Genomic DNA, 14823 nt, shown 5'->3' with positions numbered 1-14823 from the left:
TGTGGTAAGTTCCTACTCTTCATCCCTTTGCAGCAATCAGTTGCAATTACTCTGATCAGAGGCAGCCAAAAGCAAATGAAAAACTTGTTTCTACTTCTGCCTTCGTAATAGTTTCCTGATGCAAACTCTGGAAGCCATATGGTTCCAGTATAATCATAATACATAAATATCTTCTCTATTAGAAAGGAATTGTTCAGAAAATAACCTGAGTATATTGTGATTGCAGTACCAGTTACAGTGTTGGTTTTGTCAGTAATATTTCAAAGGCATCCTTTTTTATTGTGCTAGAGCAATTGGGGTAATCTGAAAATTGTGGTAAAGACATATTGTTACCCAACAGTTTATTGTTTTACTGGAGTTGAAACACGTATTTATACAAATACACATGATACTTTCATTGGATTCTCTATAACATTCAGCTGCCATGCTGTGAAGGGATCACAGAAAGCAAGCATGTTAGGATTATTCTTCATCTTTTTCAGCTGGAATATTTTAATGCTGACTTTAGACAATTGGTAGCTATTGTTAATAATTTTACTCTTTCTGACTGGGCAACAATAGTATTTATGGAGCATCCTAAAACAACATGTTTAATAACTCTGGTAACTTTTTTAAGACTTCTTGAGTGTTTGGGGTTTTCTTTAATATTTTCTCTTTTTTCCTTAACTTCTGAGGTGAATTAAGCATTTTATAACCTCATTCATCAGTGCAGTGTCCTTAGCAGACTTTCCCACAAGAGTCCTGCTTCCAATGGAGCATTATGATGATCAGTTAACATTTCTCCTTCCAAAGCCTCTCTGCAAGTATAGAAGTTAATAAACTAGTAAAGATTTACTTTTTTTTTTTTTAACAGTGTTCAGTGAAATAGAATGTAGTATTCACTGTGGAAGGCAATGTGAGTCACAAAATCCAGGGAGATCCAGTGTTAAACCAGGACATGTTCTAACCTGGAGTTTATAATCCATTATAAATTACTTCATGAAGGAATGAGCAATAACTTCTCTGAAAGAGCCTGACAGCAAAAGACAAAGCAGATACTGGCACGGGAAATAATCAAACTGCTTAGCAGTTTGGAAAAAATGTCTATCTTTGTTTTGAGCCAGAAGGTGAAGAATCTCTGGCCAAACAGTAGCCATTGTGGCTATTTATGCCTTGTAATTGAAATTTTTTTGGTGTCTTTAAAAGTTTCAATAATTTTTAGCCTATGCTTTGACCACTGTAGCCTGAATGATCAATTTATGTGACAGGTACTACTTGGTACAGAGCCCATGAAATTGTCTTTCAGTAGAGTAGCCTCTTCATTACTATACTGAAACTTGAGATATGCTGGTATTTGGAGAGCACCTACCTACCATAAGGAAAACACATTTGAGCAAGACTTATAATTGTACTTGGGCAGACATGCAGACATCTTAAGAATATGATTGTTTAAAATTGAGGGACTGTTTGGAAATCATGTTATTCATCACTGTACAAATGCTCTTCATCAGTTAAACTCCTTATTTGGCGAGATAAGGAGAAAAGTGTTTGGGGTTTTTATTTTTTAAGTTGTTCCACCTCTGGCTATCAAATGTGGTGTAGAACTGAGACAGCAGTGGTGAAATCTGCCATGGAAAATACTACTCTGTGGTGGTGTGGAGAGTTTTTGGCAGGTAAAAGGATCTGAAGAAAATACATCTGGATTATGCTCATTCATGATAAGAAGGTGATAACAGTTGGTAGGAGGAATTGCTGGGGATTTAGCAAAGACTGTAACTTATCTGTCTCTGAAATAGGTGAACTCAAACTTTCTTTTGATTAATTTTTGAGTTTTGATCACAGGGCAGGAACACCTTTCCTAATAAAGACAGGCTGAGAGGCTGGGGCTGTCCAGCCTGAAAAAGAAAAGGCTCTGGTGAGACCCTACATCCTCTTCCAGTACCTAGAGAGGACTTACAAGGACATGGAGTGAGTGATAGGACAAGAGGGAATGGCCTTAAACTGAAGGAGGGTACCTTTATATTAGATATTAGGAAGAAATTCTTTCAGTGGTGAGGCCCTAGCACAGGTTGCCCAGAGAGATTGTGGACTCCCCATCCCTGCAGGTGTTCAAGACCAGATGGGGTGGGGTTTGGAGCGATCTGGTCTAGTGGGAGGTGTCCCTGCCCATGGCAGGGGTTTGGACCTAGGTGGTCTTTAAGGTGCCTTCCAACCCCAACCACTCTGTGGTTCTGTGGCTCTCAGACTAATGGTTATGTACATGTAGGCTGGAGTGTGCATTCATATCCTCACTGGCTTTAGGTTTAATGTTTCTTAGTGTGATGCTGCACCTGGTTCTTCCTCTAAAGTTAGTTTTGTGCAATCTTTCATTAAGGGAAGCCCAAGAGCAAAACAGCTTGTCCTCTCTTTTGGATTGTATGAAAGGTTAATATATCATAAGCTCTTAGATATCATAAATATCTTTAATGTTAGTCCTAAAGGAGCTGAGAATGGGACCTGTGCTAGAGGGTGAGGTTGCACAGATTATGTTAAAAAGCAAAGCCAGGAACACTTGGGTAGTTTGAGTGGAAGGTTAGGTGTCACTTTTTTTCTTCCTCTTTAGATCCATGCATAAAATCATAAGCATATTTTGCTTTTTCTTCTTCCCTCTGCAAAAACATCAAACAATCTGGTGGTTTTGATACTGACAATTTTCAACTGCTTTTTTCAGAAGCTCCATTTCATTTATGAAAGAGTGAATTGTTAGTAAAGATGCTTATAAGGCATGGGTTGATTGGGTTTGAAAGCAATAAAGTCTCCTTTCCTTCTCTGTCTCTTCTCTATTTATCCAAGTCGTATCTGAAAAGAGTCTGAGATATTTCATAGCATTTGTGGAAGGTAATATATTCCCACACACAAAGGAAAGTATTAATCTAAACCTTGGGTGTCTAGTAGATAAGAGTTTCCATCAGCCTTTAGAAGAGGAAGCTTTGAGGCACTGCCACAAATGACACCCTTAAAGTTGCTGTAGCAGAGATGATTAAACGGAAATGGGGAAATACGAAACCATTGCACTTTCAAGCAGAGCTTGTCTACACAGCTGCTGCTGTGGTAGCTGCATCTCTGGGTCCCTGTGACAGGCACAAGATCAGTTTGGTTAAGGCAACTTGATTTTTAACAGTTGTGCTATTCAGCTGTGAAAGAAATCCTTGATTTTTGTGGGCCAGAATTACACTATCATATTTCTTGTATTTCGTCAGATAAGGCAATCTGCTTGCACAAACATGGTCAGAGAATCAGTCCTCTGTTTTCTTAATGTGATTTTTTTTGGTAAATAGGGGATGTGGCGTTTGTGTGTTGTGGGTTGGGTTTCTTTTGGGGTGGTTGGTGGGGTTTATTTAAATCTTGAGATCTTGCTGTGTTCTGGCATTATGGAACAAACTTCATTTAAGAAACTTTCTATTCCTCAGGTTTTAAAACACTGCTAAATAATAGTGGTATTAATTCTAAATAAACGTTTTGCAAAACAGTTTTTTTAAAAATAAAAATATTAGTTTAAAGCACGGGCCAAGATGCTCTGAGGGCACTGTTATCACATCACTGTGCTTGTGCACTGACAAGCTGAATTTTTGGTAAGCATGACCATCTAACAGCTCAGATAGTATAACTGGACTGAAAATTGCACCAGACTGGTTGTTTATTTGCCTTGAAAAGATTTTAATTGTCTCTTTGATCCCACAAAAATGAGCAAGTGAAGGTTCAGATTAAATCCTTCTCAGACCTGTCCCTTGTACGTGTCAGGGGCTTGGAGAACTCCTGCTTAGACTCAGAGCAGTTCAGTGTCAGGCTCCTGTGTGAAGCACTGCTCAGTGAGGGGGAATATTTTTGGTGTGTCTGTTCAAAGTTTCCATAGTTTTTTCTGCCTTATGCATTAACTTGTTCTGCTATATTGGCTGTTAAGCTCTCTTTTAACAACTTCAGTTTTAACATCTTTAAAGTCACTCATTAGGATGCAGACTTCAGTGTATACTTGTCATTTAAGGCATGATGGCTTGGATGCCTGTCAGATATCTGGCATCCTCCCTGAATATGTGGCAAGGCAGGCTGACAAGTCAGCTTTGGCAATGCTGCAAGAAGGGTTTTTGCTTTTTTGTGATGTTACTATGGTGAGAAGGACCTTTGTCGTGGTATTTCCATGTGCTTATTCCTAAAGACTTGGAGCTGCCACACTGAAGCCTTTCAGGTGGCAGGGAAGACTCAGGTAACCTCAGGATCAGTGGGTTTGTTTCCGTGGTGTCTGATGTATTTTGTTACAGCCTCGTTAGGTTTAGCAGTCTGCAGCCACAGTTCCAACATAGTCTTGTATTGCAGAGACACATTGGATTAAAAAAAGAAAAGATACTGCATATTATTTTGACTTCCAAAGCTGCCCTTCTGCCTTAGGAGGACTACAGTAGGTTTTTCTTTAGTTAATATGGTGTGTTGTGCCTTAGGAAACAAACTAGCTGCCCCACAGAACATCAGGGTGTATCAGATGTGGGTCTGCACTGGCTCTAACAGCCAAAATTGCAGCTTTCTCAAGGTGGTGCTCTGCCCTGACTCATGTTTATTGTGCCTTATTCATTGTATTCTTTTTCCCCATGTGTATCTTATGAAGAAGCTTTTCCCATTGTGCTGCCCGTTTGCCTTCCACAGAGGCAGCAGCGTGGAGGGGGAGGGATGTGTGTGCTTTCCAACCTGGCTGTCACAGCCCAGTGTGGTGGCTGTGCAGGAGAGCAGGCAGAATCCTCCCCACTGCAGTGCAAGGCTGTGTTAGTAATGCTGAAGGGGCTGTCAGGGCTCCCCTGGGCTGCATTTCCATTAACCACTTGACTACAACTTGAATTCTCCTAACACTGCATTGATTTCAATAGCGTTAATGGAACTCAGCAGCACAGCTACTATCAGGATGGACTAGCAGCAGAAAAGTTAATTTTCTTTAAATCATTCCAATACTTTGCTACTGAAGTTTCTAAAATGTTATTAGAAGGCATTTTGTGCTCTGCATTTAAAGTCTTGAAACCTTTAGCTCATTTCATTGAATATGTTGTTACTGCTTTCAGCTCACTCTGCAGATTCTCTTAAAAGAAATCTTACCAGCTGGAGATAAAAAATGTGAATTGAATTGAGAATGTGTTAATTAGTGGGAGAAGGGAAAGAAAACCTTGCACAAACTGAACCAGCCCTAACTACAGTCTGTGTCTAACCACAGATACCAGATTTCAGAACTGAAATAGAAACAAGAGGAGTTTCATGAATTAAAGTAAGAATAGTACTTATACTTAATGATCAAAACCAGAAGGAGAACAGAGATAAAACTGATGAATAGATTTCAACGGATATGATTATTCTGACCTTATAATACTGAAGAGGTTTCTGATTTTATGAGATCTGCTGATGGGAACACTTTTGATTTGATCTATAATCTGTGCTATATGTCATCAAAATATATTCTCATATGCTTTTTTGCACTAGCCTAAAAATCTGAGTTTTAGCCTCAAGGTTCCAAAGTATAGAAATTTTTGTGTCATGTTAAATTCTTAATATATTTCTGTCATCTGGAGAATGCCAAGTTGCTCCTTAGCAGAGTAGGTGGGCTTGCAGTTTCAGCAGTATTGCAGTCTTTTCATTTTCTTTAACCAATATAGCTATTTTAAAACTTTTATGACAAATTGAATACCTATCAAACAGCAGTCACTGCTGAGTGACTAATTATCTCTTATTCAGCTTACTGTCTTAGTGGAATATTTCTAGACTTCCTGACTGTCTGATGGAAAAAACTGAAGCAGAATTTTTTAATGTGTTACAAAGCACATTATTTGAAGGAGGTGCAATGTAGGAAAGGGAGAAAATATGTGTGTAGCACTCACTACTGCTCATTTTTATTGTTTTGTTAAAGAGTAACTTGGAAACCAACAAAAAATCAATTTCCTGTCACAGATTGTGCTTTTAACCACATAATTCTCATCTGGGTGTTGTGGACCTTTGCTAAAACCAAACCCGTGGACATGGGGTTTAATTGCAAGAGCCAGTGAAGGGCTGTACCTGTGAGCTGGTGTTCAGAGAGGGCAGTGGCAGGAGAGCAGCTGTAGCTGCTCACACTGAGCCACAAGGGAGAAGCATCTTTGCCCACACAGGGTGAGGAGGCCCAGCCTAACTGAGCATGTCACTCATGCTGCAGTGCCAGACTTTGCCAGACTTTGCAACTGATGGTTGTTCGTGAGTTCAGGTTCACCTGCTGTGCACTGACAATCTCTGGTGCAAAGCTGTGTATCATCTGGGAAGTGAACATATGGCTCCTTTCTAAACATGGGGGTAAAGTCTGTTATATTTTAAACATCCCAGCACCTCACAAAGAGTGCACGGTATTTAAAGACTTTTTAAAATCTGCAGTAGTTTGGTGTTTAATCAATATTTTCCAGGGTAAACTGTAACAACTGTATCCTCTAAGATTTATAACATACAAAATTTTCAATTTGTTAGTGTGTTGGCTTTTAATGTAACATCATATGAGATGTCTCATAATTACATCTTTGCATAGCAGCAGTCAAGAGGAGATAAGCTGCACATGACTTCAAAAACCCTTAGGTGTCTATAAAATAAAAACTAATATACTGGCTCACAAAATTTAAGAGAAAAAAGTGTGTGCATTAACTGCTGTTGCTTTGTACTAACTTGACAGTTGCTGTATTTCTAACTTTTTTGGCTATAAGTTCTAAGTTTTGGCTGGGAAAAGAGATCTCAGAACTTACATTTTAAATTACATAAATCCTAATTAAGGATAAAAATCCTTGTGGTTTCTCAAATACTATTTTTCATCAAAAGTAACTTTAATGTCTGGCTTAATAATGTATTTTTCCCCTTCAGGAAGAAACTATTCAACATGAATTTGCTAACAGCATAATACATCTATCCAGACCTTTTAACAAGTAGCTTCATGGGGGTTTTGTTATCTGCAAATGATGAAAAACTCCAAAGTCTTGACTTGTATTTTCATACTTGCTTTTCATGTTTTGGAACATCTTGATGTGTAGATCTGCATCTGCAGTGTTCCACTTCTTCATCTCCCTTATCTTTGTGATCCATTCCCAAGTGTAAATTGCAGGTATGTAGTTGAGGCTGTTCCCAGCTGTCCATGGGATATGCAGGATTTGTTCACCTCCTGGATTCCTGTTTGAGGAAAGCCCACTCCTAGTTAGTGTGGGGGGTTGAATCCTGTGCATGGAAGAGTGTCCCACCCTGAGCTCGGGACACCAGGGAATGCTGTCCAACCATCCCTGCTCCTGCTGCTCTTCCTGCAGCAGGGTTTGATGAGGGCAACGTGGACTGCTGCTTTGTAGCTATGAATTTCTGTTTGAAGATACTGGTCAGAGCTTTCTTGACTTCATAAATTTTAAAGGGCTGCTTCCTATGTTTATAACTACAGTGCAGATCAGGAAGTTGGGAAAGGAGCCTTTTTATTGTCCACAGGCTGCTGTTACCAACAGGCTCCAGCACACACTCCATGCCTAGCTAATTGTGAGCAGCAAGAGGAGCCGGGACGTAATTCTTCATACAGGTTCTGATCATTAAGGAAACAAAGAGGGTTAGAAGGGATGTTTCTCAATCTAGAATGCACACTGACTGTGTCCTAGAAGGAGAATGACTTCAGTGCAAGTAGTAGTTGATTGGAACCATCAAAATCATTCACGAGTGAATTCAGAGTTCTGCATTGAATTCTCAGGCTTGTATGTGGAAACCAGTTCTGACTTGCCCCTTCCTGCAGGCAGTTGTTGCTTTGGACAGCAGTCCTTGACGTAGAGGTGTTTCCAGTCTGATTGTATCAGCGGCTTCCTGTTCACAGGCACGAGGGAAAACTGCTCCTCTGGGGAGTCCTCAGATGGAACGGAGTTGCATTTCTCTGTTCCTTCTGTTCTTTCACATTCATTTCCTCTTGTATGCGTATATTGCTACATTTTGTTGTGCTCTGGGTAATACTCTATGGGAATGGTTTCATGTTACAGTTTATATTTAAGCTTTATAGAATTGCTTTCACTATTCTGTTACCTGATTAGTACCTGTAAAGGAAGCAAGTGGAAGCTGCTTGTAGGTAGGTATTTGGGATATAGATCCATAGTAAGGCTGAGTGGGAAGCTGGTGAGTGTGTAAAGCATATTCAGAGTCTGTGGACTATTGTGGAAAAAAGACATTAATATTTTTGATGAAGGTGAATCCTAGGAGTGTTTACTGTTGCTGGCAAGGAGGGGGAAAGATGTCCCACAGTCTTGGTAATACTAATAGAGACATTAATATTTGACCACACATTGCAACATGGTTAGAGGTGATAAAGGTGGGCATTAGTGTTCTGTACAATCTATACATACAGAGATCAGTACACTGTAAATCATCCCAGTGGAAGAGCAAGAGTGGGACTGCTCTGGAAAAGCCCCAGTGAACTGGTCACAGAGGGGACCAGAAACCTGGAAAAATCTGTAGCTTGTGCTGACAAAAAGTCTGTCTCTTCTTTTTTGTTTCTTGAAATGGATAGGAACAGGGAGAGCTGCAAGGGTGGGCTCTCTGCATGGCAAGTATCTGTATGTGGTTCTGCCACAGCTGGTGGGAGCTATTGAAGTGTGTTTGGTGCAATGTGGGACTGTCAGGAGAGGGCAGTTTTTATTCTTGCAAGTAGATCTTGCAAATACAGACATCCTGTGAAACTTGGTGAGCAGTGAACGGTAGCTCAAATCACTGCCCATCTCCAAAAACACACTAGGATGCAGAAAACATGTATATGCATGACAAAAGCAAACATGTAGACTACAGTTGTGTGCCTACCAAAAATGAGGCCATTATTTGGGGTTTTTTTTCCTTTCTTTGACAGGCCATGGGATACCCATTAAAATGGAATGTGGTACTTGGCACTGTATGCTGTAAAATAAAGAATTATTCTTAAAAGGACTTCAGAAGAGAGGGTTTGCTTGACCAACCTTCTGAAGTACAAAACCATCATAAAATAGCATAATTAGCTGGAGATAGAAGACTTTTTTATTTTCAATGATGAAATTGGTGGATCATTCTTGTTGGCAAGCTTATCCAGGTATTCAGCACTTTCAACCCTAAATGCAGTAGGATGCTGCACGTTGAACTTTCCCTGTGGTTGAGCTGCATCTCTGGTGCTGTATCAGAGATTTCATATGTCCTATTTTAGGAAGACTTGAATTTGACTTGCCTTATGCAAACCTCTTACTTTGCATTCAGACCTATGAGTTTGGGAGGGGAAAAAAAGAAAAAGCACACAAACCATTTAGACCATAGAACTCTTCTAATGGAATTGCATTGATTATTCAAAATTACCAAAATTTTAACTGTGCCGCTTTATAGTTGAAGGTTGTTTTGTTACTGCTTGATCTCAGGCACTCACTTTGGTGTGAACTGTAGTAAAGCAAAAAGTCCCATTCTTATGTGGCTGCACTGACTGAATTGAGAACATACTTTTAAATTGCTGCTATCTGTATGCATGCCCTGTACGTTCCTACTCAGAGAAGCAATCAGAGCCTTAGATGTCAGTGGTCTAGTCTGCAAGAATCCCACAAGGATAAGAAGACAGAAAGAATATTTTGAAAGTGCTTATTGATTTGAAATTACAAAGTCATCGTACAAACTACTCTGCCTCAGTGCTATTGTCCCTGGCAGTGCAGCTCAGTTGGGGAAATTGCTGCTGCTGCAGAGACTGCCAAAGAAGTGTCTTCTTCCTGGCGTGATTCTTCTTTCTCCCATCAACTCCATTTTGCAACTCGCATTTCAGGTTTTGTCTCTAAAAGAAACTATTTGCGAAAAAATGGAAAATAGTCAGCTGTTTCAGGTGGTGTTTTTTGGGTGTCACAATATAATGCAACATTCTAACTTTTATCCACAGATCTTGTTGCTACTGTATTCTAATACTGCAGCCTTTTCTTGTATTTTCTTCTGGACTCTCTATTTAGCATATTCTGGATGAAATCATACACTGTTACTGCCATAGCATGAAGTGTTCTTAGGCTGGTGACTGGCTGGCTTTAATGATCTTGATTCTTGCCCGTGGGAAAAGCCAGAAATGGTGCAGGTATAATTTAGATAACTGTGGGATGAACTACCTAAATTGAAAACCTGATCCTCCACTGCCTTTGGCAAGAATCTCTCCACTGTGGAAATAATTTTTCTTGCCTTAAAGGCCTGAATTAGAAGGTTCTTCTAAGAAGCAAGTCCCTTCCTGAAGTTGATGTGGTAATGTCCTCTAAAACTGCAGCTTTTTCCTTGGGTCATGGGCTGGAAGTGCTGCTCTGTATTGCACTCTTTAATGTGTTCCAAAAATCTAGAATGAGAAAAAGAAAAACAACAACTAAAACAGGCAAAAAAAAAAAAAAAAGAAAAAGAAAAATTTTAGGAGACCAGAGGAAATATTTCTTATGAGATGTGATGTAGTGCTACTGAGTTGTAAAATTAGATCATATTGAAACATTTATTAATTGAGTCATATATCTCATGCCAAGTTTCATATCATGGGTAAATGATAAAATGATAGCAGAACTGGAAAAACTAGCTTTTATGTTTAAGAATAATATACATCTTATAAATGTTTGACAATTGAAAACAAATTGTTACAGTTGAGTAGTTTTAAGTACACATTAATTAGGAAGATTCTTTCTTCTTGTTATTACCAGTATGGATTAGCTTAATTTTTAAGTCTTCATAGATCAGTTTTTGCAGTTCAGCACTTTTACTTCAAGCCAGAGTTGAAATCTGTGCAACCATTTTCTTTTCTAGTCAAAAATAAGCACACTGAGTTTAATATTATAACAAATATTACACAGTAGGACCCTTCAGTCAGTCTGGATTGTAGATACATGAAAATAAAAGGCAGGATTCATTAGGTTATCTATCAGAACTGTAAAATAAAATTCATTTATGGTCTGTGTTTCTCTTTAGATCTCATAAATGGAGCCCAAGAACAGTGTGAATTGCCTCCTATGGATGGTTTTCCTCACTGTGAAGGGAAAATAAAGGTAAGTGAACTGGATTTTATCTTGTGTGTGTTCTCTCAAAAATTGAATGTATGTTGCAAGAGGTCACTACTCAGTGGTGTACAGCAAGAACAACTGAGTCAGAAAAGAGGATATTTAGGAGTGTGTGTCACTACAGAACTGCTCACCCCAAGCCTTCAATACCAGTGCTGTAGAGAAAGAAAGTGGCATCCTCTTAAGACAGGAAAAAATAGCCATATTGTATTAAATGCTATGATAATTATTGAAATGCCTTATTAGTCTGATGGTATCTTGTTACTCAGAAACTTCTCCTTTTTGAAAAGCCCCATTTTCCTCCTCATGTTGAGTAATTTGGCATTTCCCTGCCCCAGGCCTGGGATTCTGTGACTCCCTCACTCCAACCCTTTCTCTGTTTCAGTAAGACATTTGCTTACACTTCTTCCCCTTTTTACCCACAGCTCTGTGTGGCTCTTCCCCTTTTCTGTTGAAAGCATTTTCCTTCTCCTGCTCATGGCAGGGCCCGAATTGTGCAGCCAGAACTTGGGATTCACAGAGGATTCCACATAAATCCTATATTTTACTAATAATGCTTTTGGAAAGGCTCAGTATTGAAAGCCATCAGACTTTAGTTGGAAAGAGACAAAAAAAAAGCCAACCAACCAAAAAACCATCCTCCCCCACCAAAAAAACCCCAAACAAACCTCACCAAACTTGCAGAGATGGAGGGTTTGGAGCTTTTTTCCTCAAGACACATTTCAATTGTGTTGATACTGCTTCATTATTGTGGCTGCCCCATCTCTGGAAGTCTCCAAGGCCAGGTTGGATGGGTCTTGGAGCAAGCTGGTCTACTGGAAGGTGTTCCTGCCCATGGCAGGGGCTTGGAGCAAGATGGGCTTTAAGTCCCTTCCAACCCAAGCCATTCTGTTATTTTATGATTACTAAGGGACAACAGTAAAAATGCTTAACTATCAAAGTATTTGTTAAATCACATTGCCTTTTTTCCTCTAATTAAAATTCTCACAGATTGATAGTTTTAAAAAAATCTGTCTATTTTGTATCTCTGGTCTGCATTTCAATCTGTCTTGACAAACTGGCTGCAGAGTGGCTATGTCTTACATTATTTGAATATTAAAATATGAATTGAAATAATGACTTGTTTCTGCAGAAATGGCAGATGCCTGGCAGTGTCTGGCAGATTTTAGTCTTGATAACTGAAATGATTTGTTAAATTCTAGAGCAAGTGTATCCTGGGGAGCACTCCCAGTGCAGCCCCAGCCGTGTCTGGATCCCGATTATATTCCGGTCTTTGTCCCTACTTGCCTGGTTCCAGTGTGGATAAACTGTGCTCACATCTGCTGTGCTGCTGCTCCCCCAGTGTAACAGAGCAGAGGTGCAGTATGCTGCAAAGTATGAATAAAATTCCTTTTGTGTTACTTGTAAGTTTTATCTGGTTGATTATACTCACTTCGACTTCCTCCGTTATTCCTGAGTTTGGTGTGAAACAGAGATATTTCTTTGTATTTACTAACAGCCTGGTTTGTGTTCTGTTGCAGTGGATGAAAGACATGTGGCGATCGGATCCCTGTTATGCGAGTTACGGTGTGGATGGGTCCACGTGCTCCTTTTTTATTTACCTCAGTGAGGTCAGTAATCTTTTTATCTGCAAAAGAAGAACATCACTTTGCCTTCATAGTTTTGGTAACTGTATTTTTCTCACAAGAAATCACAATTTTCTTCAGAAAAATTCTATGAAGAGGAAAAAGTTATTAAAACAGAATTATTACGAAGTGCATTGCTGCTATTCATTAGCTCTCCGGGGGTTTCTAGCCTGGAGAATTCCAATGTTTGTAGCTGCAGTGATGTAAGCACCAGCTCTTCAGGGAGCCCACACTTGGTATTCTCCTAAACCCAAGTATGAAGCTCAGCCATAGATCTTGGCTTTGGAACACTTTTCCTGTTGATTTCAATGTAGCTTCTGAGATACTAACAGGGAGGCATTTGGAATGTAAAATTCAGAAAGTGGAACTAGATGGTGCATTGTGCCAGGCAGAATGGCCACTCTCTGCTTGGAGACTGTGAATTGCAGGATCTGTTAACAGAAAACAAAAACACTGAATGACATATTTTGGAGTGAAGTGGCAGATATATTGGGTAAAGTATCTATCAGAGCCAAAGCTGTTTGTGCACAGCAGAGTCAGTGCTTGTCCTGCTGGGGTTCTTTGTGTTTCCTGAGTAACACTTGTTTTCCAAGAATTAATTTTGTTAATCAATTATTACAAGCTGCATTACTGGCTTGGAGTGTGTGTGCCAGAAACAGTCCAGGTGTATTTGATCACTTGGCCTCTTTTTTCTTATCAGTAAAATTTCAATAACTTACAATAACTGATCTTAAAAGTGGCATGGATATCCAGTGGCTTACTGCTTGTAAAGAATTGCAAGAGCCAATGTGGCTGCAAAATTGAAAACTAATATTAATTTCACAGCTACTGCAGGATTGGCAGTCTGAGGCTGGTTTGTTAAATTATATATCTGAGATTAAAACAGGGAGTCATTACAATAAGTAACTCAGTTGTAATGAAAGCAGTTGCTGTTAATTTACTCAGTTGACTGTCATTGAACTTTTGGTGGCATTGCTTGAAGCAGCAGTAGTTAAATACATATACAAAACATGAAGACATAAAAAAGGCTGGCTTGAATCACAGTTTTGACTCATTGCATTTCTAGTACCAAGTGTTGATTTATTTATGGGCTGTGAAGCTGGGAAAGGAAAAAATACAGGATGACTATATTATTTATCTCATTATTTATCATAGAAGTTAGAGATATGGTTTCATAATCATCTGAGGTTGATCTAAGGCTTCTGCTAGAAGGTCTTGTTTTAACATCAGCAGAGTTATGTTTGGTCATTAGTATTCTGTCAACCAGCAGGTGCTTCATGTTTTTAGTGCAGATATATCTTAAAAATTAAGATATATTTCAACTGAATGAGAGAATCTAATATTCTTCAATGACATTTATTATTTTGTATTTCTGTTAAATCACAGGTTTTATGTGACAGTCTTCTCTGATCATCAGTTTTGAAAACTCAGTCAATGGTGTTAGCTTTTTCATAATTGATTTCTCATGGCCAAATGTGAGCAGACTTACAGAGGCCAAGTGGTTGTTTTTTCCAGGGTCTTGGGATTTGATATTTTTCTTTAAGCAGTAATATTAGATTTGGGCAACTTTTCATTTCATGAAGGAATTACAGTGCAATTAGTCTGCGTGCATATTTGGCAACTCCAGACAAAGGTCTTGTCCTTTATTTTTGTAAAGTGTTTTCTTATGACAGAATGTAAAACTAATATTGGGTGAGCATGTTATTAACCTTGCGTTTAAATTTGGCATTCTTAATCCTATGATTAATTTAATGATTAATGCCCAGCAGCAGAGTTTGAAAGCTTAAATGTTTGCGAATGGAAGCATGAAATGAAATTCTAATAACACTACAATGATATGGATTTATGAGGTGTGTTGGCTGCTACGGATAACTTGGAAATGCTGCTGCGAGAGTAATTTGTCAAAGTGGACAGTGATGAAGAGTTGACAGTTTATAGTATGGTTGCACAGCTGAATGATAAATGTGTCTACAGAGCTCTCAAGTCAAAACTGCTGATTTGAAATATTAAAATGCATTAGGGTGCTGGAAAGGATATTACTCTTAAATTTTTATTTTTTTGCTTCAAGGTTACAGTACAGGAGTAAGACAGTTGTGTACGTGTATGCTGCTTGAAAAGGCAATAAATGCATCAAAATCTGCACAACCTCAATTTGAAAAGACAAAGTC

The 14823-nt window shown here is 39.0% G+C and overlaps 1 protein-coding gene across 3 annotated transcripts in view; it reads left to right on the top strand.

The window, feature by feature from the left end:
* MGAT5 (alpha-1,6-mannosylglycoprotein 6-beta-N-acetylglucosaminyltransferase) overlaps positions 1-14823 on the top strand; it is a 119473-nt gene that overhangs the window by 51002 nt on the left and 53648 nt on the right. For all 3 annotated transcript variants that reach the window (XM_071562899.1, XM_071562900.1, XM_071562901.1), the window contains 2 exons: positions 10942-11018; positions 12551-12640. In XM_071562899.1, the coding sequence (XP_071419000.1) occupies positions 10942-11018; positions 12551-12640 (167 nt within the window). The remainder of the gene's footprint in view (positions 1-10941; positions 11019-12550; positions 12641-14823) is intronic.

This window comes from Pithys albifrons, chromosome 8 (assembly GCF_047495875.1).
Source record: "Pithys albifrons albifrons isolate INPA30051 chromosome 8, PitAlb_v1, whole genome shotgun sequence".
Taxonomy (NCBI): domain Eukaryota; kingdom Metazoa; phylum Chordata; class Aves; order Passeriformes; family Thamnophilidae; genus Pithys; species Pithys albifrons.
Note: the sequence above shows the minus strand (reverse complement) of the source record. Positions and strands in the feature narration are given on the sequence as shown.